This window comes from Chlamydotis macqueenii, chromosome 27, assembly GCF_036417535.1.
Source record: "Chlamydotis macqueenii isolate bChlMac1 chromosome 27, bChlMac1.mat, whole genome shotgun sequence".
NCBI lineage: Eukaryota > Metazoa > Chordata > Aves > Otidiformes > Otididae > Chlamydotis > Chlamydotis macqueenii.
Window position 1 is genome coordinate 6035892 of NC_141582.1, and position 27430 is coordinate 6063321.

At 45.3% G+C, this 27430-nt stretch overlaps 1 protein-coding gene across 1 annotated transcript in view; it reads right to left on the reverse strand.

The window, feature by feature from the left end:
* Window positions 1–27430, reverse strand: part of ANTXR1 (ANTXR cell adhesion molecule 1) — a 109413-nt gene that overhangs the window by 58750 nt on the left and 23233 nt on the right. The window contains exons 9-12 of the mRNA XM_086767899.1: window positions 23036–23096; window positions 19404–19502; window positions 8634–8703; window positions 8286–8364 (exon numbers count right to left, since the gene is read on the reverse strand). Of these exons, the coding sequence (XP_086624025.1) occupies window positions 8286–8364; window positions 8634–8703; window positions 19404–19502; window positions 23036–23096 (309 nt within the window). The remainder of the gene's footprint in view (window positions 1–8285; window positions 8365–8633; window positions 8704–19403; window positions 19503–23035; window positions 23097–27430) is intronic.

Genomic DNA, 27430 nt, shown 5'->3' on the forward strand with positions numbered 1-27430 from the left:
AAACAGAGATGCTTCGATGTAATAAAGCTGTGCCAGTACTAATCTCCATTTGTCAAATGCAAAACCTGGTTAAGAGACCAAGTTCTCCTTTTCAGCCGACTTCAGTGGCTCCTGCACCCTTGCCACTGGAAATGGGAGACCAGAGGGATGATTTCTTTCCGGAATAAGCCTGTTCCCCACCTGTCATCTCAACAAGCATCCCAAGCCATTTCTTAATGGCTGCCACCAAGATCACTGCCCAGCAAGCATGCTTAACCACCACGAGATCTTCCCGTCCAAGAGCGATATTGGAGCACCAGCATCTCAGGTCCGGAGGGGCTGGTGTCTACTGGCACTGGGTAGGATCCTAGCTTGCACGAGCAAGCCCAGTTTACTCATTGCATACGCTTCCCAATTCACTCACTTCCCCAGACTGCCCGGAGCCAACATGTCCCTTTCAGGTGAAAGGCGCTCCTGTTCACAAGCACAGCTCTCCTAGTCCTCCTGAAGGAACAAGGAGTGACCTGGGAAGCCATCCACTATGAACTGGATACACACAACAAACAGAAATGAGCTTCAATCAGAGCTAGTCTAAGGCAGGCCTAACATCCTGCCACAGGAGTGCTCTCCCAGTCCACGCGTGGATACCTCCATTGTCTTGCCTTCTTGTGAAAAAGCATCATGTGTTTCCCACCAGGCGATACAGGCAGTACAGGACCATCACCTAGGGATGCTCCTTGCTCTCCCAGTCGAGAGCTGCCCAGGAAGACCTGTTTTACACCATCACTGTAGCCCCGCAGTTTTCACCTCCCTTCCAGTTTTGAGTCTGAGAGTGCAAGAGGTCATTAGTGGTTTTTCCCCTTCTGGGAGCATTTTAGAAAATGAACAAAGACTTATTTTAATTCCCATCCTGGCTTCTCTCCGAGATGCTCTCTTTTTGCACTGAAGAACTTGGCAGCAGCAGAGCAGGACTGACTTCCTGCCTCTGAATGCTGCCTTATAAATTGTTTCCTCTATTGCACATTCCCTTTCCTGACAATACTGCTGCGCAACCTGCTCGGCGCACATCTGCATGCACACACATTTCGTGAAGCTGCACTTAATACATTCTCCCTCTTTCAGTTCTCAAACTCCTAACACGGGAACAGCGGTAAATCCCTTTGTAAGAGCTTCCCATCTCCACCAGCCACTACTTGCGAATTCTTCTTCACACAGTGGGAAAACCACTGCAGCATACTCCCACACATTAACAGGTGCAAATGAAGAGCGATGCACACCACGTTCATATCACTGAAGCCTGATACGGGGCAACCGCGTACAGGATCCTGGTGGTATGCAGAGACTAATAGCCAGGAAGAAGAAATGTTGGGTTTTTTTTTTGTCTTAGCACTAGCGGAAGCCGAGGATGCTCGGTTCTCATTGCATTTGTGGTCCTATGCTTTATATTATTGCTGTTACTCTTGTAACAGCACGGGTTTATGTTTAGCAGAGAGTAAATACAGTTCTTGGTGCCTTCAACTATCAAAGGTCCACTGACATCAGCAGTAGAATGAAACTACTTTTTAAACTCTCATTAATTAGCTGCCACCCAATGAACATATTCTGGTCTGGCAGATAAAAGGTAGGAGGTGTGCAGTCACACGATAATACCTGCAGCACTAAGTTGTCAGCTCCCAGACAGAGACTGGAGACTACATCAATCCTTATTTTCTGCCTTAATCTCTCTTTTGTAAATGCAGGCACATTAAAAAAACCTAGTATTAGAAGCCAGGAGAGAGGAAACCAGGCATGGCAACAAGAATTCAGTCTCTCATGGTATGTGAAAATAAACTGTTCATGTAAGTCACACCTAAACGCGTCCAATTGTTTCTGAAGCCCTTATTGTATTTATTCAGTTACTAGGTGCGTTTGGCCCCTGCTAGCACGCTGCACAGAGACCTCTGCAACGGAGAACAACGGCACCTCATCACCTGCAAAGCAGCCAGCCCAGCCCACCCTGGGAGGTGAGGCCTTTCTGAGGCACCGGAAAGCTGAGAGCGCTTGGCTGACAGCAAGAGCATTGTAACGTCTGAAGTAAACAGCTTTGCTGCAAGGAGTGAGACAGTAGGAATTCGGGGGCAGGATCTGTCTCTGCCTTCTGTGGTCACACAGCACCTGGAGCAAGTCCGATCCGTAGCTGTGACTCCACAACAAAGGCCAGGTAAATAAGAGCAGCAGAACGGGGGCGAGGGTGTGGTGTGTCTCACCCCCCCAACCCTAGGCGGGGCCTCTGCCTACTTTGAGTCAAGCAACAGAGATGGATGGTGACAAGATCTGGTAACTAAACATTATTTATAGCCAAAATACCTCCTTGACACTCAGAACTGGAGGACCCAGTTGCTAAACAGACGCCCAGGATACATACACAAGCCTCCTAAAGAATGCTTTCAAGGCTAGCCTGCTGCTGAAATCTCAGCCCAAGTAGTCACAACTGATTCCAAGGGCTGGAGAGAGGAAGGGCTTTAAACCTACTTTGGACTCTATACAGAAGAGATTACCTTGTCCAGAAGGACACAGAGGAGCAAGCCCAGCTTCCCTCTGGGCCCGTGTGATGCCACAGCCTTAAGGACAGCTCTTTAGAAGCAGTGCCCTGCCCTTACACGTGCCTCTGGACTTTGCAGGCTTCAGTACTCAGGGCTGCCATTTAGCACCTCCTGCCAGCAGCAGAGGTCAGCTGGATGTCCCCGCGTGGCTCTGCTCTCTTTTGCTCAGGTAATGCAGTAACAACGCAGCCTCACTGCCCTCTGTATGGAAGGGGGCATTCCTTCCCCCATGGCAAACTTTCATTTGAAAGAGAAACATTATTTTAAAAGGTACAGATATTGAAAAGCCAACTTCAGAGAAACAAATTAGTAACTCTTCAAGACAAGCAAGCCAAGAGACAAATTCGTCAAACGCTTCCAGCCAGCTGAGCTTTGTCATACTGGAGATGCTGGCATCTTATCCCCCAGCTAAGCATATAAACAGCACGCTGTCTCCAGATCTTAAGAACACTCTCATTCCAGCCATTCCCTTGTTCTGGTGGGGTAGCTGCCAGGGGTCACATAGCCCGGGCCAAACAACACCCTAAATCACACTCAGGACAGCCCTGTCTTAGTTTAACTGGGTAACACGTCAGGTAGTGGGGAGCAGGATAAACTTCTGTCTGCAGCCCCTGATTGACACAGTGTTTCCCTCTTGCTTCCCAAATAAACCCCGCCACTGGTAGCGGCTTTACCAGAAGCCAGGCAGTAATCCTCAGTCCGGGGTGTGCAGTCAGCAAACCTTTGAATGAAAAATAGTATCGGCCATCCGGAGAGGGCACCAGCGAGCGTGGTATTTACACGCACTATCATTCTGCCCTAAGCTAGAGGGTTTCATCTGCGTTCCATAATTTAATGAAACAAATGCTTTGCCCAACCACAACAGCTCCTGTGTCTGGCCCATTTCTGACAGATAAATGGAAATCACTGCATTCCTCCAACAAGAAAAAAACCTTTTTGTCCACAGAGCTCCTCACTGAGCCCAGCTGTCGAGGGCCGCCGCAGGCACCCCGTGAGGGCGAGCAGGACACAGTTTCTTCCCCCCGAAGTACGTGCCTCTTCTTGCCCTGCACCACTCGGGATCTGAGAAGGTACGCTGCAGCCCCTAGCCCCCTGTGCGTACGTGATTAACTGGGGTCAGCCTGGTTTATCACCTCACAGCAGCGGGTGCGATACCTGGTCTCTCCAGCAGCCCCTGTTTTGCACCCCTGACAGATGTATGCTCTGATATTTTATCATCCGGAGCGCATCCGGCAGTGCCCGGCCAGGTTTCCCGTTAGGCTTTAGAGCACCAAAACCAGCAGACAAGCCAAGATGGTAACGAACCACAACAGAAGTACTATTCCTGAGGAACTAACATGAGGGTGGGAGAGGGAGTCGCACTCACCAAAACAAACAAAAAATTCTCCTCTATAACCTGGTTCTACCTTTTTTCTTTCTTTCACTCCTCTTTGAGGAAAAGACTGCACTCTGAAAACAGAGCAGCCCCGTGCAATTCCACAGTCAGTGCTTTTTACCGTCTCCAGAACATGACAACTCCACCTTTACCTAAAGGCCTCTGCATGAGGCTGGGGAGGGAAGCTCTGTTCTGACCGGTACTTCCTTACGCATCAGACAGACCTCGTCTGGAGCTTCATCTGTTGGCTGCTGCGCCTGGGCAAATTCCAGGGTTACTTATCACAAGGAATTCAAAAGCATCTCCCACGTGTAATTGACTCTCTTGCCTCTGAATGCTCATATTGAAAATCCCAAGGACAAAAAACAAAATAAAATCCCCAAAGACCTCCTATGGACTGTTTCGTACCTCAGGCTTGAAAGTAACTGGGCCAGCTGAGAAGAACTTTGATTCTTTTTTAAATGGAGATTTTACTCCACCTGGGCCAGCTGAAATTACTTTTATGTGACTGCAAGTCTTCCCCAAATATACTTTAAAATGGAAATGCTGAAAGATCCTCTGCAACAAAAGCATCTTTACAAGTCTCTCCCACACATTCTTCTGTTTTCTTTTGTTAAATGAAAAAAAAAAATCAATTCCCTTTCCACAGAGAAGAGAGAATTGCAGTAAGTACCAGGAAAGCCTGGAGACTTACTTCAAAAGACAAAATTTCAGCACTGCTGGCGATTTTATTTTGGGAATCTAAACCAGCAATTCCTTGAGTCCGATGGAAAAGGAGGTATAAAAGCATCTACAAGTCATGCCTTTTATCTGACATTGGAAAGCACAAACGATTGAGCAAACAGCAGAATACAACAGAACACATGCAGTTTGGTTTCTGATGCTCCTTGCGCTTTTTTGGAGGCTACAGACTTTGAAGCCTGCCACGTTTCAGGAAGCAGAAAGCTAGGGAAAACAATGAGTCCCTCAAAGCACAGACCACCTGCGGCCCAGGAAGTGGATTCCAAAGTGCCCAGATTTGAAAGCGTAGGTAGAAGCTCCGAGCTGCATGTTTGACTCCTTAAAACAAAAACCCCAAAACCCCAGCCAGTGAGGTCTCATTTGGTGTTCCCAGATTTGACAAGTCGTATCACTTGACGCTGGAAGGGGAGATGTGTTTAAGTGTCTGTCAGACTAAGCAGGAGATGAAATCAGCCATTACGTATGTCTTCATTCCTAATCTTCCCTCATTTTCTCCCCCTTGAAATGCTGTAGCAGATTTTACACCTCAAGGGGAAAAAATGCAAATAATTACTTCAGTTCAGCAATATGGGCTCAAGCAAAAGCTCTGGCTGTTCCCAGAGGGAGTCAGTTTACACCAGAGAGGTGTGTGCATTACTGCATTCAGAGACACAGACCAGTGACATTTCCTGAGGGGGACAAGCACACAGAATGCTTTCTGCCACGCATTCAGCATTTGAATATGAAGGCAGCACAGCCTGCAAAAAGTACTTTTAACTGGCAACCTTACAAAAACGACAGCACTGGGCAAGGCAAAAAATCCCAGTATCCCATTTTCAGCAGCTGGCACTCGGTGTTAGAAAACACAATGTGAGCACAGAAGCACTATGCGCTCTTCCCCCCTCCTCCTTCTGGCCATCGCAGGAGTCGGGTCTTGCTGAGCTCCAGCACTAAAGCTGTGATGCGCTTCTAGAAAAGGCAAAGGCTTTGATCCCTTGTCTCTTTCTAAAAAGTGACCTATCTGTCTAAGATGAAAAGCCTTTTCTTTCCTCTAGAGTTTTCACTGCTCAATAAAACCTGACATTAATGTAGCTGCCTCGTTCCTAGGAGTCTTTAGATACCAAAAAAAGGTCGGGACCTATGCCAGTATAAAATAGCTTTGCTCTATTAACCTGCAGGAAACTGGCCCAATTTCCTTACCATGAAAACCCACACTAAAGTTTTTGCCAGCTAGGGTGATCGAAAAGCTTATTAGAAAGTTCAATGTGTAGGCTCTATCCATCCTGATTTTCAAATACCTACATTCACAAGTCTGACCGACTTTTCTTACTGTTCATTTTTGGTCTTTACTTGCTGAGAATGCAGCTGTCTGCTTCAGCTATGTCCTTAATTGAATTTTCTTCCCTGAATTACCTCTAGATAGTCCTTGAAAGTGGGTAGCGCGTAGAACAGGACAGGTATTGCTGATAGGGAAAATGAGATATTTGTAGGTTATTTACATATTGCATAGGAAGATTCTGTTGTGGAGCGACATGAAAAAATAAAGAAATGGTAAAGCCCATCAAGGCCATCAAGCCCCTTCCTTTGTTCCTGCTTCCCCTAAATAGCCATTTCTGGAGAGCAACGAGATTGGGTTTCAAGGCACTGCATAAAAGTGAGCGTGGGGCTGTCACGTTAGGTCGCTGCTGATTGCCATTTTGGAAGCTTTTTGAAGACCACACTCCAGATCTCCTTCCAAACCTGATCATTTCTGAAATACACGGAGAGGAAACTCAAAGCACTGATTGCTTAGTTTGCACACGGGGAAGAAAACCTCAGTTTTCCCCCTGCTTGTTACCATCAGTTCATCCCACAGCTTTCTGACTGTCCCACTTGGGCTGCAGATCTTCAAACAGACCTAACTTCCAGGTCTGCAGTCAATTAAACAAGTAATTTGGGGCACATTTTCTATACGGGTATTTCCAGGACTGGAGCTCTTGTAATCTTAATTAAAGAGAGGATTGCAGTCTCAGTAAACAGTTTCATCTTTAAACAGAACTTCAAAAAAAAAAAAAAACACTACTACAAAGACAAAATGCCTGTTTACCCAGAAGAAACTTCCCCGATTAGTGAAGCCTGTGATATAATTTTCAGAACAGCCACTGCACGTCGCTGCATTTGGGCTTGGATGTAGGACCTGGATTAGCAGTGCTTGGCAGCACTGCAAATGCATTTTCGCAATTTGGAGGCATCAGAGTAGTAGGTGCTGCTGTGACGTACTGGCATTCTCAAAAGTTTCCTTACAGTTACTAAAACAATAGAAAAGGAACAGATGTTTCATCTTCTATAACCTAGAAATAATTCTATCCGCAGAAGAATGTATATCAGGAAGAATAATTTTTCTCTAGGAATTCTTTCACATGTCTTGCCTCATACGAACAAAGCATAGGAAAATATTCCTGTAATCTGCTGACAACTTGCAAATACATTTTTGCCAGTGAGCAAAGAGAAGCAACTTGAACTAAAAAAATTAACTAATAAAATACATTCCTTTCTTTTAAGGCATAAGGAAGGCTTGTAAGTTTTGGACTATAACCCCTCATGCAAGCTCTGAACACTGTCTCTCCACACAATCTTGTCCTTGTTGAACAAGTATCAAGGTCAAGTGACACAAAAGACTTTTTTTCTCATCTTGCGCATCAGCCTTTGTGGACCACAGAAGACTGCTGGTAATCCGACGTTATACAATTTAGCCTTTCACTTATTCTGTACGGAAACACGATGTGCCTTTACCGGATAGGGAGGAAAGCAGGCCACGGACAGATTTCCAAGTCTTTCTGGCAAGACTACTATGGCTTCTCAACAAAAGAGTAAGTCAGTACACAGAAGAATTAAAGCAGTGCCCCAACCATTCCCTGTACAGAAGACAGGTCTTCCCACAGATTATTTAATAAAGCTGAACACACTGAAGCACGAAGGACTGCTCTGAACTCAAAGTGAATTCCTCCACTATCTCCTTTAGTGCAAGTCATTTCACACCCTACTCCCAACAGCCATGGCTTAGCAGAAGCAGCATCTTCAGCAATATCAAGAATTATAAACGGTTTCATCGTCCTTTACCTGATTCCACCAGAGACTGAGTGCAGCAATTCACCTCTAGCAATGAAGGACGCCAGCCATAAGCCAGCCACTTCAGTGGAGAATCTCCCACATTTTTCGGGCAGCTATACTGGTTTCCAGACAGAGGGTGTGAGCACAACTCCCATATATACCTTTCACAGTTAGCAGCACCATTGCTGCAGAGGAAATGGTCTAGCTAACAAAGCCAGCGGACTTGCTTCTTGTTCACTGCGCGGCGGCCAAGCAGGCACAGACACCTCCAGGCTGCTGGTCTTGTTCTGCTCTGCACCCTACAGCTGATACGGAGGCCGAGGTGCTTACTGAAGACTGGGGAGCTTTACCATTACGGCACACGTAATACACAAAGCATCATATTACCACACTCACAAGCTCACTTTTCAAAGAGAGAAACGGGTTCTTCGCACAGCAGGCTTACTCAGCTTGGAAGCCCCAGTATCAGTTTAGCAAACATCTGTTGTTACGCACCACCATCCCACCGAATCATTTCGGGCACGTGAATCGACACTTACGCAGTGCGTGCTGGAGATGATGACGGAGCTCGAGATGAAGCTCAGACCATCATTCATACTGACTTGGAGAGCTGCTTCCCTGAAAACAAAAAAAAAACCACCAAATCCATAAAAAACAAGTCAGATCACCTAGTCCACAATCCTCTACTAGAAAATATCCCCTGGAACCGGGGCTCCTGATGCACAGGTTGATTCACCCTGCTGGTGCTCTGTTCCCCGTGCTCCAGTGCACAACTCCAGTTAACCCAACAAGTACAAGGTCAGAATTAGATGCATGTAAGAAAGATGACACAGACTCATTTTCCCACAGGCAGAGTAAGTATTTGAGTATGCAGAAAAAACACATACATGCCAACTTCTCGTAGCACGGGTGCTGGGCAGAGCAAGTAGGTATCCTCCACTACAAAAGGCTTCTCATCTGCAAAAAGAGAAATAATGGGGTTTATTACCTGGTCAGTAATAGAGGTGGTAAAGATCAAGCCTAAATAATGTTTTATCCTCACTCTTTATACCTAAACAAGACCAAACACTGTGTGAGGGATAAAGAGCTATTGCACAGCAGCTGCTCTGAGGTAACTGTAGGCACGCTTTCAGCGCATGGAGTTACACAGAAAATACAAGGTAACAGCAGATACCCTGCACCACAGTAAAAAAAAAGCCAACACCTCACACTTACTCCACCCAAGAAAGATAGGGAAACACGGCAGCTGACCCTCCTTCCTAATTTCTTTGCAAAGCCCTCGTGAAAATGGTCTTGTTTTCAGGCTGCCACAGCTCTCCGTCATTCTCACTGTGAAACACTATTCCACAAAGAGCCTTGTGCCACCACCGCTCCCACAAAAGGGCTGAGGACTCCCTGTCCCTGCAGAGCGGAACACCTCGGAGCAATCGGAAGCCCTGCGCTGCCTGTCACCCACATCTGGCACGCAGCACCCTCACCAGTCCTACAGCTGCTCCGGCCTGTTGAAATCTCTCGTGCCGCATGTCTGAGCCACAACAAAACTCAAGATACAAAGCTTTTTGAATGGTCAGAGTAGACTGTCAGAGCCACTCTGTATGGGAGACCAGATGCAGTTGCAAAAGATTACAGATAACTGGAAATAGCTAGGTTAAGAAAATTGCATATTATGGAAAATCTTGCACTTCAAGGCAGACTCGTCTGAACCTAACTTAAACCTTCAACCTAACTTATACTACGGTTTTAAAAGTGGAGTGAGAAAAATTATCAATAGGCAATTGCCTGGGCAACATGAACATCAGCTAATATTCTGCTTTGGTAAACTGAAATCAGAACTTTACACCACCGCTGGTGACCAGAGAGATGGGGATCCCAAGGACCTTCCCTAGCCCATTTGCCAGCCAGCCAGATTGACAGAAAACCAGGCAGACAAGCTGCATGTTTTTCTGGGGTTTTTTTGGACTGGATACCACACATTCCCACAGAAGGCGTTGATTCTGCTGAATCAGCATTTTCCAGAAGCACGTCATTGCATCAGAAAGCTCCTTACCAGCTGTACTTACAACCATCTCTAGGATCTTCTATAGAGATGCTTATGGACCTGACATGAGCTGTTACCAAATAGCACCAGCTTCCTAAAATCTTCCAGTTAAAATTTTCATTTTGTTTGAAAGCCCCTCCTTTCCTGACAGATTCCTTCTCTTTCTCCTCTCAGACACGTGGGGGTTTACAAATCTCACCTTCAGTCCAGACCTTGAACCTTATCTCTATGTACTGCAGAGCGGAAGAGACCTTCATTCTATGGGGCCATGTTGAAATAGGAATACAATTCATCACCACCTTGCTTTGCTATTTGAAATGCAGAGAGCAAACCTGGGGTCTCTAAAAGTCATCTAAAGTCTCCGCACAACTGCGCGGTGCACTTACCTTCCCAGGGTGCCCGTAACACTGCCAACGTGGGAGCAAGGTGGCAGCGTTCAGTGCATCACCGACAGCAGCAGGGAATGGAAAGGAGCAAGCGTAAAAATTTAAACAGCCATCTAATGAGGAGCTGAGCTATTCTGTCTGCTCTTTTGTTTTTGAGGAAATTTGTGTGAGTTACAGGGCTATTTAAGGTGCCAGTGGAAAGCGGAAAAGCCAGGAACAGACAAGTCAGAGAACGTGGCAACCTTCTCCAAAGTCATTTCTGCATCAGCTGTGAGCCTTATTCCTTCTTCACTTGGCTGCAAAGACAAATTTGTTCACACGGATGGTGTCTAACAACGATTAAGGCAACAGCAGCAGAGCACAGTTGATGCTGGCCTCATTCTCAGTGGTTAGCTCAGTGTGGTTCACTCGGAAGCGGTGTCACACAGCACATTTTACTGCAGTGGATGAAGCATAAAGATAAGAGATCCAAACTGCAAGAGTTTGTCCCCTCCTGCAGAAGCAGGACTCACCAAGTCAAGCATTTCTTCCCAGACATTCCTAAAGGAGAGGTTTCCACCAAATACAAAGCTTTAGAAAGCAGTAATATTGCCCTAGTAACTCCTATCGCACATTATAATCCCTATTTCATGCCAGTGTATTTCTTTGCTTTGGCAGCAATATAAAGGAATATTTCCTCAGGTAGGTTAGGAAATGTTTATTTTTTACAGTCCATTTTAAAAAATGAAATGGTAATGAAAAGCTGCAGCCTTCACTGAAGTTTTCCTTATGTTTCCAGCTTCCAGCAGATCCCATGCCTGCATATACACACTGGAATTTTTGGGTTACCCACAGCAGTTATTTTCTTAATGACTGTTTGACACAGGCAAACAGCCGAAAGTGAAACATTTTAAGCAGCCATATGGTTTTCACAAACAGGCTTCACTCCTGCTCACCTACTGTGAGCAGCTTCCACGCTTCTGTGATCCCTCTAGATGCCTGCCCCTGCCGTCAGCCTGCAAAGCACCATACTATTGCTGTTTTCCCAGTCTCAGCACAAGAACGCATTTCCACTATGCTAACCATTAGGAGCAGATGTTTCCAGCACAGGGTACTCCTTTGCTAGCCCCATACGCTCTGGAAGATCGCTTCCTCATTAGAAGAGAGGCAGACAGACAACAGGCATTTAAAGCACGCAGCGATACAGTGCTCACCCCTCAGTTCCGATCGCCTACCGCACAGGCGCTCGGTTTATGGCGAGCTTGCATCATATGTAGGCACTCAGTTTTGCAATGGAGTTACCAGATCCGGCCAGCAGCATTTCCCACTTTGCACAAGCAAAGCAGATGCACAGTGGTGACTCCAGCCCTGCAGTCCCGTTCTCACCCTGGTTTATGAAGGTATCATCAGTTCCCGTAAGTTCACGACATTGTCTCAGCGCACATATGCCAGGAGAATGAAGACCAGTGTCTTGTTTTCTCCTTTGCTAGCACTGGCAGCAAAGGTCAAAGAATTCTCCATGCCAGCATTCACTAAACAAGAGCTGGCTTAATTCTGCAAGGCCTTTTACTTAGATCTCATCAGCTTTTTGTTTTTCTTTCTCTCCCTTCCCACTCCCAGCTGGCATTGAAGTCTATGCCTCTCTAGCAAGTTTATCAGGCTCAGAGTCCCAGGAGGGGGCTCATGGCTGGCCAGGCTGGCTACAGGGAAAGATTATTTTGTTTGGAGAATGTTTGTGTTTCACCACAAAAATGAGTGACGATTTTCCTTCGCTCTAAACAAAAGAAGATCCATTTGGTTTGCATAACACTGGCCATTTGACTCCTTCCTGGAAAACTTACACAGGGAAACCAAACCAAACAATGCTTCTCATCTGCTATTGCATCTCTATCTGCAGGACGCATTTGAAAGAACGCCGCTTTTCGTCTGCTACAGAAAAAAACTTGCCGTATTCCTCTGCAGTATGAGATGGGTCTGAACACTACCAAACTCCAGATCTCATGCCAAAATCCGAATTTTGTGGTTTGGACTCCTCTCAGCTGACAATACCAGTGGAAGAGCTGTGGAAGGCAGGGGGCGGAGCGCTCGACTACGTCGCTGACTTTGCTGCCCAGGAAGTGATTTCTGTTCTCGGCTTGGTTGCTCGCTGGCTGCGTAACCGAAGAAATCACTTTGCCTCCTTTGCCGGTTTTACAGAAAGGATGCCCAGGCCTCGATCACACCAGTCAGGGGCAGAGCTCGAACATCTTCAGGAAATACTGCAATGCCTCACTTTTGAGAAAGTCTGCCCACAGTAATGGGCAGAGTTTCCTCCTTCCCTGAGCACCTCTTATCACTCCACCAAGCAAAATCAGTTCTCGCTGTATGAAAACCCCCACAGGACACTGCACACAGGCAACTGAAACTAGTCAGTCACAGAATCACAGAAAGCTTTGAGTGGGAAGGGACCTCTAAAGCCCACCCAGTGCCACCCCCCTGGCCAGGAGCAGGGACATCTCCAACCAGATCAGGTTGCTCAGAGCCCCGGCCAACCTGGCCTGGAATGTTTCCAGAGATGGGGCTTCCACCGCCTCTCTGGGCGTCCTGGGCCAGTGCCTCACCACCCTCATAAGGAAAAAATTTTTTCCTTATATTTACCTCCCTCTATTTTAAAACCATTACCCCTGTCACAGCAGGCCCTGCTGAAGAGCTTCTCCCCATCTTTCCTACCAACTCCCTTTAGATACTGGAAGACTGCTATAAGCGGTGTGCAGAAACGGAGAAGGGCCAAACACCTCAAAAATCCATCTGTTTTCTGTGGATGCCCTTTCAACAAGGTACTTTCTACTGCTCAAATGCCTGTAATTCACTACCCAGCATTCCTACACCTTTTAACAACTATTTGTAGCCTGTAAAATCTATTATTCCCAGCATTAATGAATAGTTTCTTTTGCCATTAGCAGGGTGTAACCCTTTGGCAAGCCAGGACTTGGAGTACTTCCCAACCATAGTAATAAAAGCCTCAATATATGCATGATGTTTTAACACTGAAGAGCAGACCTCTATAAAAGAGAGGTACAAAAACCCAAAGAAGGTCACCAAGCCAGACAGTACTACTTTCTTTTCATCATACCACCAAGCTAAAATTAACAGCCCTTTCTTTGGTGAATGGTTCACCTAAGAATCAGCTGGCATACTGAACGCTGACTGCAAAGATCTCCCACAGAAGGATTTAAGCAGGCACAACGTTTTCAAATTGCCACGGCAGTATTGCAAGTGCTGATTGTTGGACTTGCGATACCAGCAATATTTTAGTCCAGAAAAGGCTGCAAAAGCTGCTTGCCAAACTTCCCATATATCACAGACTAAGAATTTCCTTCTCTTATCCCTGTATTTATGATTTGCTTTCAACTAAAGTGCATCTCAGAAAATGCTTTGACCTAGTTTTCTTCTCCTGCAGGAGAAGACTCTGGTCTATCAGATTAGTACAGCCAAATTGGGGGTGGGAGCCTGGCTGCTCGCACACAGGACTCCCTCAGGAACATCTGTGCTAAGGCTGTTCTCTGTCCCTCAGCCCACTCGAGATGGGTAGCCTTCAGCCATCGTGAGCCTGAGCACTTCTGTTGTCCCTTTGTCACCTCAGATGAGGCAAAATACCTCCACAATTCTCCGCACGGCCTACAAAAGCGCAATCGCCGTTCCTCCTGGCTGACTCCTCCTCTTATGCCACTCCTTGTGACAACTCTGCAAGCAAGGTTTTTCTTTCAAACCCATTTTGTGGGGAGATAGGAACGTAGAAAGACACTGGAACACTCTCTGAGCTAGAGAAACTGCCTATGAGAAAGACCCATAAATAAGAAATGTTTTGTTAATGCTGTAATGAAAACCACATTGAGATCATGCTATAATTGCTCTGCTTTGTGTAGGGACACATGAGCTTTGAGTGCCAAAGCCCTTCAGAGCAGAGTTAGAGGATGGGGGGAAGAGATAGATAAGCACAGAACAATGGTATCACATTCATAATAGCCTCTAGATGGAGAGAAGGGATCTGGAAGGCATCGCTTTTTGTCTGATGGCTTCAGCTGCTGTGCACACAACTCTGTTCAACAAGCACACACAGCTTCAAGACTACTAACGGAGCCTGGCAAAGCACCACGTTCATCATCTGCTCCTCCTCACAACTGGCAGTCAGGAGAGCAGCACACGCTGCGGTACAGCAGGGTCACTCCCAGGCAGGAGCCTTGGTCCAGCGCTGTAACAGCTCCTCTCCGCTCAGAGCTGTTGCCGTAAGCTCCATCACGCTTATTTGTGCAGATACACTAATGTCACAGTGAGGGACCATCTTGGTCCCCCAGCAGCATAAACAAGTGAGCTTTGGAAAGCACTCCTCATTGCACAGGGGTTCTCCTCCTCACTCAGCCCAGGTTTCCCGACTGCTCTGTGCTCGTCCCTCCACACCACGCCTGGACAGCTGCAGAGAAGTCTGCTGGAGGTAAACACACAGGAATCCCATTTTAAAAGTTCCTACACTGCAATTTGTTGGAGGCTAGGAGAGCATTTGAGGGAAGCGTGACCATTTCTTCTGTTTTCGTATTTTTTGTCAAGCAATGACTTCAAAACAGAATGCCAAGCTCACCGTGATGCATGTTTTCACCTAGGAAAAATTAGAGGCATAGGTTCTACCCTTTGTAAAGGTCATGCTCCCAAAGACACCTGATGGGGTTTGTACACCGTGATGGACATTCTCTAGTACCACAGTATAGAGAGGGAAAAGCTACTATAAGAGAATAAAAGGAAAAAATTCAGTGGATGGTTAAAGGGACATGATCAAGTCGGGAAATCATGGATTAGAGAGTGGAACTGCAAAGCAAAGCATTCCTGTGCTAAGAGTGACCAAGCTGTGAGAAAGTAAAGATGATATCACAAAGAAAGTACTGTGCTGCCAGCAAAATGAAAGATGGGGAAAACGGAGCAACCTCCTAGGCTCAAAAAATTGTCTTCTGTTTTCAAAAGGCATTTGTTGGGCAGTTTTGGGATATAGTTCCCTATATTTCTCACTCTCTGCTGATACCCAGCAAAATCCCGCTCCCACTGTCTTTGACCCATTTTCCCTCGCTTCTGGTACTCAGCACTAAAAAAAGTCAGGCTAGTTTGTGCAAAGGATCAGTTTTGGCCAAGTGTCCAGAGCATTTACCAGAGCGCAGCAGATCACCTCTGCTGTGGTGTACACCGTTTCCTCACCACTCTTTCACCCCGCTATGCAGTTTCAAGTTGCCCAGGGCAGAGGTGGCCTCTATGCCCAGAACTATCTTTGCTGGATCCCGAACCATCTGGGCAGGCAAAGACATTTTGGCACCACAAAGCAGCCATAAATCACTGCACTGGATAATTGCTTTTAACTCTGTGCAGTCTGAAACCAATTCTCCTAGGTCCTGCTGCTGGCAGAAAACACTCTGCTGTTGAATATGCATCTGATTACAGTTCTGCTCAGCCAAATAGTCTTCATTGTTTCTACAGATGTTCCTTTTTTTATCCCATAGCTATGAACATAATGAGCCCATGCTCTCTTCACCTGCCACTTCGCTCTGCCAATAATCCCAATAAAAATCTATTAGCTCATGCCCTTAACCTCAGCAAGTCCTAGCTGTGCTGGTCTACATCTCATCTGGGATAATTTAAAGGTTCAGGAACCATTGGCTTAGTGTTATCTTTAAAAATACCTCCCTCCCTGATACAATCAGAGGCTGAGAGGTTTCAAGCAAACAAAAACAGCTGAGCTATCCAATCGCCATAAGGTTTCCATAAAAATCTCATTCAGTTAACTCTTCTGTCAATCTGTTTGCAGCTAAGTGCCACAAAGGCACACTGAGAACGCGGGCTGGAGCTACAGGCTCCAGTAAAGTGAAACACCGAGATACATTCTCACGTAGAGCAACTTAAACTTAACAGAGCTGTGCCACTTCCCACTGGGAGAGACTCGGATTCCAGAACGCTCATGAGCAATAGTTGAGTTCCGTCAATCAGAGAACAGTTTGAACTCAGAAACTGGGTCTGTGGCCTCTTGCTTCCAGGTCACTGCATCAAACAATCTAGGGTTTTGCAAAACAGACTGAGAAGTCTTGGTGCAGTGCCAAGGAGAATGAGCTCACTTTTCACCTGTGCATTGATTCAGGACAATTAATGCACCAGGGACGAACGCGGGGAACATATTTGGCCCTTATCCTCACTTTCCACAGTCATTTTGTGGACACAAGAAGACAGCGTCAACCAGAAAAAGCCCATGGATTGTGCTAAGATAAACTGATCTTTCCTGAACGCCACTACGAAATTATGATGACAGACACCATAACAAATTACTCTGCTAGACAGGCAGTCAGAAAACAAAAGGGAGCCTTCCTCCTCACCCCCACCAACACCAGGTCACAGTGTTTGGGAGTGAGGTAACTCTTGCAAACAGTTCCTCCCCTTGGCAACACTGGATGTTTTTGTGCCTCCGTAGGCAGGACACGCTGAATAGTGGAAAGCTGATGGATGACATGCTTCGCTCTGTGAAGACTTTAAGATGTTTCCAGGAATGAATGCCATGCTCCAGAGCCAGCCAGCTCTGGGGAAGCTGAGCCGAGAAGCAATTGGGATGCAACAGCAGGGCACAGCTAGCACAGCCTCAGGTAACAGAGGTCCCTTTCAAGCTAGTGACCAGGGAGTTCTCTGGAGGAAGAAGTGGAACAGCAAATCAAGTGCTGAAAAGACGTTATTCAGGCTCCGAGCCCTGTCCTGGACTCACAATGCAAAGGAGGCCATACGAAGGACAATTTGGATGGATATGGAAGCAGAAATGAATGAAGAACAGGCAATTAAGAGAGGAGATCTGCACCAAATCTCTGGCTTCTGAAGAGGCCCCACAAACCAGTAGGCACAGTACTAGGCTGGGTGTCAGGGCATCCACGTGCTTGTCTGCGATCAGCTCACTTGGAGCAGCTGCCTTCAGCACTGTAACATCAGTTCCCTCATTGGTGAGCCAGGGTAGTAGAGTTTACTCACTTCATACGCAGCTTCCAGTGCTTCTTTCCTTCAAGACACAGATCTATTTTAAAGTTCCAAGGAAAAAGTTCAAATTAAGCCCAAGCTACAAGTTTTTCAGGCCTTCAGAACTCACACTCAACGACCTTTGTGCTGCAGCTCTTGAAAGTAATTTACAGAAGAAACAGAAAGCCATGTGGGGAAACAGGGTAGTGATGTCCTTCCACCAAGGAAGGTCCTTCCAACCCTCCCACACAGGTTGCAAATCTGGCCCTGGGTGGTCCTCAAACTGAAATGCTGCACACATTGACCCAGTTAGCCTTGCTCTAAGATCAGCAGCCTAAGTCTGAGGGATGTTCAGGTCTTACACCAAGGCCAGGCCAAGCTACAGCAGGGTGATGCGGGCACTCCTAAATCTTGCAGCTTTAGGAGGTTCTGTCATACCAAGTGCTGGTCTTGTAACTCCTGTAACTTCCATTATACATGTCCCTGCATTTCTTAGCATAAAATACAACTGCTTGAAAAATCCTTCACTAACTTTTCCCTTGAACTGAAAGTAGCTCCTCCACAAAGTGGAAGTTTTCACCCAAATTATATGTTTTAAATGGGATATTCACATTTTAATGGGAAAAAAAACCCAGCAGACAGGCAAACTAAGAATGCTACAAACTGTCAGCTTCCAGCAACCAAACCCAAAGGCACTTGGGTTTACACCACATGGCTTCAGACTTTTGAAGAAAAGAAAATTCCTAAATAGTTGAACAGCAATTTCATTTCCATTGGAACCTTCCAGGTGGAGAGAGAAGGAAAGGTTTCCTGCCCAGCTCTAGAGAACTACAGGAGACTTTATAAACACACATGATCCAAACAAAACTTTGGATCTGAATTCTGGGGAGAAACCAAACGTGGTTCAACACCTTAATGCAGCCATGACCCAAATTTAAGTTCTGCCACAGTTTGGGTCCAATTTCATGGAGCTTAAAAGGAAAAGCTTGAGTCTGTGGTTGTCTCTGCTGCTCTTTTTTTGAAAGTCACCTCTCACTTGTTCACACATCTCCAGCACTTACCTCTGGGCTGCATGGAGATGCCTCCAAGACAGTCAATTCACCATGTCCCCCCACTCCAGTGCTTTCACTCAGATCCCTCACCTTCTCTGCTTTCCCCTCCAGTGCCACCTGCTCCTCCTTGGACACTTAGTCCTCCAACTTCTGCTCTTCACATCCTCGAGACTCACTACATCCAAATTATAAGCAAAAGATTAACCACAACCAGCCAAGCTTTCTGCTTAGTGACACAAAAGTTGGCAGTTCCAGAACCTGCCTGCTACAGTGGGGCCAACATAACAGTGCAAAAGCCTTTCAGGACAAGCTATGTACATGCACTGTCCTACGAACAAACCTGCCCTGAAGGCTCAGTGGCATTCCTCACAGGGCAAATGGCCTTAGCAAAACGCTCCCCTGCTCCGAAGAGCAAGTCCGACATTGAGTCATTAGACTTCCACCTCAAAAACTAATTCATGCATTTATTTTACATTCAAAACAGCCAGGACTTTCGCCAAAATGATTCAGCAGCTTCTGAACAGATTCCATGTTTAAAAAGATTAATTCCACTGTTACTGGTGGCATTAGCTATGAGTTATGCTATCTGGTTTCCTATGCAGGTTTGCAGGCATGCCAGATGAGAACAATAGGATCACTAGTTCTTCCAGCCAAACGGCGTTCAGTAACACTCCACACAAAGACCAGACACTCAGGGTCTAATTTGCCTCTCTTACTTGGGTTCTTCTGCTTGGTGAATCATGTAGAGGAAACATCTTGCCAAGCTGCATCTACAGAAGCACAGCACTGCCTTAGCCCCTGCTCCAACACCTTCCAACAATAGTGTTTAAGCTGCATGACCAGGCCTGCTAAGCCCCACACATCCAGGTAAGGAGGGAAGCAGACCTGGTCTCACTGTATACTTGACCCAGCAAGATATATATAGATACTCTTTACAGGTAAGTTTCTTGTCTTCTATATTTTGCCCCCTCAATTGCTCAAGCTTATCTGTTCACATACTTGCTGTCAGTCACAGCATACAATACCACCAGCAATATTCCTCTAAAAATAATCTCTTCTGCATTCTGCAAGTTTAATAGCTCCTCATCCCATAATTATTACCATCACAGTCAACATATCTGAAGATCCAAAATGTTTTGCACGAAAATGTCTGCCAGTACAGAGTGAGGCGAAACAAATAAAATCAAACCAGCTTACTGAGAGTAACAGTGTCATTGATCCTGAAACTGCAGAGCACTCTGTCAACATTACGGGCATGTCGAAATCCATTTCCTCTCACGACAACCTGAAACGACTCTGTAGCAAAAGAGACAGCAGATTATTGATACACAGCGAGGCAAAGAATGGCCGTTCAGACAAGGCACAACTGTCAAAAGTTTTCACTTCAGATCTCTTGACGTATTTGCAGTTTAACAATTTGTTCAGTTTAAATACGGTTGAAAATTGAACTTCCACTCTCTCCCTACCCAACTTCAACTTGAGGTTTTAGAAACAGGAAATAATACACAACAGAACAATTTTAACTTACCTGCAGTGAAGACATTAAGTTTCAGAGACACTGAGCTTTCTGCTCCCCAGGTTGCCATTTTAAACAGCAAAAATTTTGGGTGAAGAATGGCAAAAGTATCTCTCCATGGAAAGGAAAACACCTTCCAATGACAGATCACTTGAACTTCTTGAAGTGCTACTTTCCTAGGTAACTGCAAAATTCTATCAGTTGCCAGGAGTTTTGTCACATCCAGCCCTGCCAGCCTGCACAATGACCAGGAGTCCTTGGCTGGACCCATTTTCACACAATGACAGGGGATTTCAGCAACCGCTCAGCTTTCTAGTCTCTGGACAAAGGCTATGATCTCAGAGCCTGTGGGCCTTTCCCCAGGTCTTCCTCTTTGCTCTTCTTCCAGATCAACTCTACAAGGTCACTGCAAGCTGCGGTGCAAGCAGAAAGCCTCAAGGACAGTCATCTACACCTGAGCACTGAACTGAGCAGCGCGTTCTGGAATAAGCAGGGCTGAGCAATGAGATTACATCCTCACAAGTCTTCCAGACCACTCTCTACTGTGCTTTGTTACTCCAACTACTGAACCTAGTCCTGGGAAAGGTTTACTAACTTCCTGCAGCCACCAGCATTATGATTGTCTTGCAAGCAAAGCACCGTTTTCAGACTTTTCAGATTTTGAAACAAGGCCATAGTCCCAGAACAGGTCTGGCAGCAGACATAGGGACTCAAACTCTGCTGTTCCCCATGGCGAAGGAAACAGCCCCCACAATTCCTGTTACTGTCTAGGAGAGGCACTCAGATAATCCCCACTGATGTTTTCCTGGTGAATGTGGTTTGAACACAAAATGTTTCACTGTCCAAGAAAATGCAGGAGTAAATCACACTGCATCAGAAACACCATCCTGGTTTTAAAATTCCCTGGAGCAACAAGGAACCTAGTTTTTCCAGAATCAAAGTTTTCCCTTTGACTTTACAGTCCTCATCTTCTTTCATCTCCCTTAGGACTCATACACTGTACTTGTCAAAAAAAGCAGATTTGCTCTGGAATCTGGGCTCTCTTCCAGGTCCCACTCTTTTGCAGCCAAGTTGCAAATCATCCCACCACATCTAGCCAGGGAAGTTGCCTCGCAGGCCCATTATGTGTTGTCCAAGAGCATTTGGGAAGAACAGGGGAGAAGAGCTCTGTTCAGGAGTGCGGGGGCTGATGAATACTTAAGAGAAATCACAGAAGTCTCAACTGCTGGGGAATGAGAGTTCAAGTACAGTCAAAGAACAGCAAATCAATGATGTCAGATTAACCACGGGGATCCTGTCTCTGCCTGAGACTGAAATGAACAGATACAGTACGCACCCTGCACGTCTGTACTGATGCAAAACCAAATCATCGAGAAACTGGCATTTCAGAATGATGTGTTCCTGCTGAAATTCACTATTCAAGTGTTGGGATCAGTCTGCAGTCCAAGAGTAGTCCCAGGTAGCAAGGAGCCCTCCTTCTCTCCTTCCAAACAAATAAACAAAAAAAACCCAAAACAAAACAACCCCAAAAAACCCCAAAACAAAAACCACCACCACTCTTCTTGTTTCTGGACACATTCTTGAAAACACGCGGTATCAGAGCTATACTTGCAAAAGTTTATTTAAAAAAAAAAAGTCACTAATAAATACAACTTTTTGTATTCAGGGGCACTTTCATTAGTCTCCAAGTCTTCAGTGATTAAGTTAGCTGCAGCTCGAGAGCAGTGGAGTATTTGCCCAAACTTGGAGATGAGGCCTTGAATTGAGCCTCTAAATAGCTGTGGGCATTTTTCAAGGTTACATCGCTCCTCTTGTGAAGTACTGGCCCAATTCTAACGTGAACGGTTTATATAAAACCCCTCTACAGTCCCTCTCAGCTGGCTCTGCTGGATACATTCTCATTAAGACACAATGAATGGGAGCGATACGATTTATAAGCAACTGACAATATTAGGAAGTGTTAAAGATGGATATAAATGATGGTTATAAGTCATCTTCTGGCTTACGACATTACCTAACCATCATTATTTATCACTTGTATAAGTATGTAAATAAATTTTGTAAAAATCTGTGAGTCCATACAATTTCATTTCCTTCCCCAAGCATTTATGGAACATCACTGCGCTACATCAGAGACTGTCACGACAACCCCCATCTACCACGCTAAGGTAGACAAAGCCATGTTTTGGAGCCTTTTTTAACAAAGGAACTACTTAAATGGCCAGTCAAAATGAGACATGGATAACTAAGTACTGTAATTCATGTCAATTATGCCATCCTAGCTTCAAAAAGCAGAACTACTGTAGTGGAATGCAAAACTGATGCCCAGTACTTACTGGGCATTTCGCCTGGTGTCTTGCATCTGCTAGGAAAATACGACTGCCTATAGATGTTTAGGTATACAGGCAGTTGCTCCAGGAACAGGAGATGCAGGAAGGATAATTAAAGCAGCTGCTTTGGAAGTGAAAACAAAGAAATAATTGTAACTACCTTCTTATTTGGACTACCGATTTCAGAAAAAGGAAGATGCACAACCTGTCAGGGACTCAGCCTTCTCTACAAACCTCAGCTCTGCTCCCAGCCTCTCCACTTAATGAGTTACTACACATTCAACAAACAGTTAGGATACACTTCATAAAATGTAAAGAGTTCACAGGAAGCAGATGGAAGAGGCTAAAAAGGTTCTCAAGCTTTCTTTGGAAAAGGCTGGGTTCTGCTGAAAGCAGAAATGCTTCCCAGGACTTTAAAGCCAAGCGTAGCTTGCACAATTACAACAAGCACACAAAGAAGGGACAGTATGATGCACTCAAGGCAGCCAAATGATGTTTAAATTCTAGTCCTCAGTCACTGTATCAACCCTAAATGCCTAAGAAGTGTTCGAAGAATATTAGAAGCTTTAGATCAAAGTGAGCTCATTTGACTTTCTTGCTAGTTTCCGAAGAAGCACTTCCCTCAACAGTCCTCTGAGATGCTGGATTTGCAAAACTCTAAACCTTATCAAAGTCTTATTTTGTAATTTTGCAGCATATCTACTTCAAGTTTGGCACAGTCCAAGTGAGAAAGACAGACTGGTCTGACTGGAAAACAGGCAAAACTGTTAGGTTAAAGACTTTTCTGTTAGAAAATCCCATTTGACACCATTAGGCAGAAATGGGAAGCGTGCAAGCTACCGTAAGATGAAAAAGAGATTCACCAAAAATGCACAAGATTTAGGTCCAGTTAATTAGTTCCTTTTGCACTCTCCAGCAATTAGAGATGGACAAAAAGATGTATTTTAGGCAACATGATCAACTAGGGCTCAATTTATACTTACCTCCTGCACATATACTGGAAGGCTCTGCTGCCAGAATTTCTATACAGGATTTCTTCAAAATCTAAAAGACAGAAAAAATGTCATGAAGTCTCTCAGACTTGTTTCTACAGAAACACAAATCTGGAAGTGTGAGGGAGTGCACGTGTTCTCACGTAAATGCTCAACTCAACATTGCACTTTGCGTTGACATCACAATTAGGCCACCTTAGCTTTTCACTTTAAACCAGCCAACCAGGTGTCACTGCTCTTCCACAGCAAGTGACTGCTATGGAGGAAGGCGACAGACGCCGATGCTCTCCAGGATCTCAGCACAAGCTTTGTCCCTGGTACAGGTTATAACACGGACTACAATCCACGATATCTAAGGAGCCCTCTGAAGTTAGCGAGACGATGTCATTGCCCTCCCTTTGCAGCCACACCTCCCTCCCCAGAATTATTCTGGAGCCCAAAACTCCAAATAAAACATCACAAGTTTAAGCTAAGTTTTCTACCTTTGTGCCGAAACATCTACACAGCCACTTCCCAAGTCTCAGGATAGGAGTTCAAACTTCTCAAGTTTTTATGTGATCTACAAGAGCATACCTAAGTGCATGCTCAAAGCTGCACTGTGATTTCAAACCAAGATGTATGGACAATTGTTCTCTACTTAAACCGAACTTAAATTAAGCAGTATGTCTTTGTAAGGGCTGGCACTGCCTTTAACCACTTCACTTGCAGACAGTGGTTTACACAAATACTCCACCATCAGGCTTGGCAGACTGCTTGCAAGGCATGAGGAACACGCTAGAGCTGGATCCTGTTCGTTCCCATACGCTGCTAAAATTGCTGAAGCTGTAATTTGCATGCAGCTGCCTTTCCCCTGCTCTGAAGATCAACTCAAATTCTTCACTGCACGCAGTCAGCAAACCGGTAACAGGGTCTGTAAGCCCCTGTGAGAACGGCAGCAGCGACCGAGAGCTGTGGGTGTTCAGCGCCGGGCTGAGCAGCCCATAGACGAGGTAATACTGATCAAAATTTAGGTCAGCTCCAAGAGGCAAGTAAATGTCAGCCAAGCATCATGACTCAAATCCAACATGAAAATTATTTTACCAACTTTAAATTGAAACATCTGTAAAGAAAGGACAGCAACCAATACAATAAATTCAGTATGAAAAAGATAATTTTTTCTCCACAGTCATGGCTCTCTGCCTCAAATACCTACTTGCAAAAGATACAGGTAGAGCCATGATTTATTTTTTAAAACTTTTAAAGAAACGTTTGAGTTACTCAGAAGCAGGGCTGGTAGAGACTGAAGGAGTACCAAGAGACTGAAGGAACCAGGACCGTCTGAGCTGCTGGCAGCCTGATAAGTGAGGAGAAAGAAGATTTGCAGGAACAAGGTCATACAGAAACTGTCAAGTGGAAAAAAAAGAGAAAGTTAACAGTTGAGAACTCAACTGAAAAGCACTAAAAGAACTTGAAAGGCAGAATAAGAAAAATACACAAAAAAGGAAGAGGACCATAAGAACACTCTTTCAAAGTATCCATCTGTAGCTATCCATCCATCCATCCCCTGTCAGTCCTCTATTACCCACCCCTTACTCATTCCAGGTTCTGCTTCTCTGAGGATGCAGCATTCTTCTCCCAAAGTGACTGCTGGGGTTAATGAGCACTAAGAGCTGACGCCTTTCCAAGTGTTTTTCCTCTCCACTAAAAAAAATGTCTGCTTTAAGAGGCGCATCTTTTCACATTTTTCCAAAGTCCCCCTTAAATTCTATTTCCCTCTCCCTCAACATCCCCAAACTTTTAAATATATATATTTTTCTCCTCATTGCCTTGCAGTAATGAAGTGAAAGAAGTAGACAAACAAGTTAGAGAGCAGCCACGTGAAAAATACAATTAACACTTTCACTCAAAAAAAAAGTCAAGCAAAACCTCACATGAAGTTTTAAGTTCATGACTTCTATTTCGTCATTTGCGAACACGCGTGCTGTAAGCCAGCTCAGATGGGGCGGTGGAATAGCAGGTGTCTCAATTAGATAATGCAAAGCTCCTTTCCAGTCCAATCCAACCCATTTACATGGCAATAAAAAGCTGGCCTTAATGGCTTTTTACACTGCCAACGGCAATATTTATTTTGATTTAGAATAATGGTAAGTTTCCAATGCACCAAGCACCCACCCTAACTTAAAGTGAAAATCAGGCAACAGCAACTATTGCTAAAGAACTCCTATATGTCTCTTTCTCACCATAAAAATAAATTCAAAAAGGACTTCAACGTATTCAGCATACAAGATTTCATCAGATCTTCTGTTCCTTCATTTCCCGAGGACCGCACAGCCTTGTGTGGGCTGTAGGTGCACTTCATTCACCACGGGCTGGCTCCCCAGGACAGCAAAATAACATGCAAGAGTGGTGATGCAATCTCCCTGCTGAGCGCCTACAAACCGCTCCAGCAGCGTACACGGGAGAACCGACCCCATGTCCTCATTCTACAGGGAGAACCACAACAGCTCTGGTTTACTTGGTAACTAACTGCAGCCCTCAAGGCAGCCTGCCTTGGCATCCACACAGAAGAGTATATGAAGCACATGCTCGCTCTTGGTGTGGAAGCATCCCATTGTCTTTAGCAGCACACGCTTAATGACCAAGCGCAGATTCCCAAATCAGCCTCCTGTTGTACCCTACAGGGCTCCAGTTATGCTCCAGCTTCACACAGGCTCCTGCGAGAATCTCTTTCTAATATTTGTCCACATGCCAAATCAAAAAAATAAAAGGCAACACATCCTTGTGGAAGCATGGCTTTATTTGTCAGTTATCTCGATCAGGTCAGAACTGAATTAGTACCACGTGTGACTAGTTTAGCTTTCTGCCAGGCAGTGCGTTAAAGGCCAAGAACCAGGAGAGGCCCTGCAGGTCACCTGGGCCCTTTTAGAAACAAAGGGAAGAAGAGGAGTGAAATTCTGCAGCTGCTGGAAGTTTCCATTTGGTATTCTGGTCCACAAGCATGCAGACAGATTACCTCACCACAGCAGCTGCATATTTCTTCTATTTTTTTTTTTCCACCAAATCTGGGAATTCTAATTAGCAAACAGGATGCTGAAGTTTCATAGAAGGTTACTGCCTGATCAGTGTCAGTGCGAGTGACCTACAGGCTGGGGCTAGGTACTTATTATCAAGCTCTGTTGAATTACTAAATGACAAAGGCTGTTGCCAACTGCAAAACAGTAATTCACTCATGAAGTGTTTCCTGTCCAATAATATCTGCCTGAGCTAAGTAAAAAAAATATATTTAAGTCCTTTTTAAAGATGCAATTGGGGGAAGAAAGAAGTAGAAAGCATAATCATAAACCACTAAAAGTAATGAGAAACACTATACAGTTGAGACTGGGGCTTCACATCCTCCACTTCAGATGGGTAAGCTGGCTACCCCAGCCAAGAGCCTTGAGTCATTGACTTTCTCTTTGGCTTATGCAGAAGGCCTGGCTCTGACAGAAGACAGATTCAGAATATCTGTGTGAAGCTCCTGCTCTGAATTGCTCTCTGGAGATCCCACCCTTCCTTCCTGGCTGCAGAAGCTTAAAGAGCCCAGCTTGCTTGGACATGTAAAACTTAGGCTACACGCTAGCAGTAAGGTAAACAGCTGACTTAGACATTTTGTGTACATTATAGATTTTGCACATACAGGACGTGTCTTGGAAAGGAAGCAACATTCTCTCACGGCTCTCTTCCGTTCAGAGTCTCAGCCCCTCTCCCTGCACCAGGGAATATACATTTATCTACTTGCAAGCAAAGTTTGAACAGCTAGCTCAGGATGAGTACATAAAAGCATCACCACATTTCTCGTACTTTTTCCACCAGACGCTCGCATCAAGTTCTCGCAGAAGTTACCACACTACACATACCCAGCAGTATTCAGAGACCGTATATTTCCAAGTGAAAATTCCTCGGGGTGAAGGAGCACACTGAACTGCCATATAAATTCTAAGAGCTGAGGCAAGACCTGAAAAATACTGAGGGTAGGTGGACACCATTGCAAGAGGAGCTCCTTGCAGGGGGGTTGGACTAGACGGCCTTTAAAAGTCCCTTCCAACTGAAACTCTTCTGTTATTCTATGATCCAAAAGGAGTACACAGGAAATTAAACTTAAAAGGATGAATCATTTGCACCATTTATACAGATAGGAGACAGTCTCACAAACTAGCTCATACTACTTCATTTCCTACACATCGCAACTGCTTCATGAGGCTTCCTGCGGCTCACTCGGAATCCCTTCTAAGGGACCAGTGATTACCTCTCTGCTGGATATAAGCTCTGAGCTAGGGCCACTGTGTAACATACAGCAAGGATCAGGGAGTAATCTTGTTCCACACGACTGCTCTTTCAGTCAGGTTCTGTTAAAGGTTCAAAGCAAAG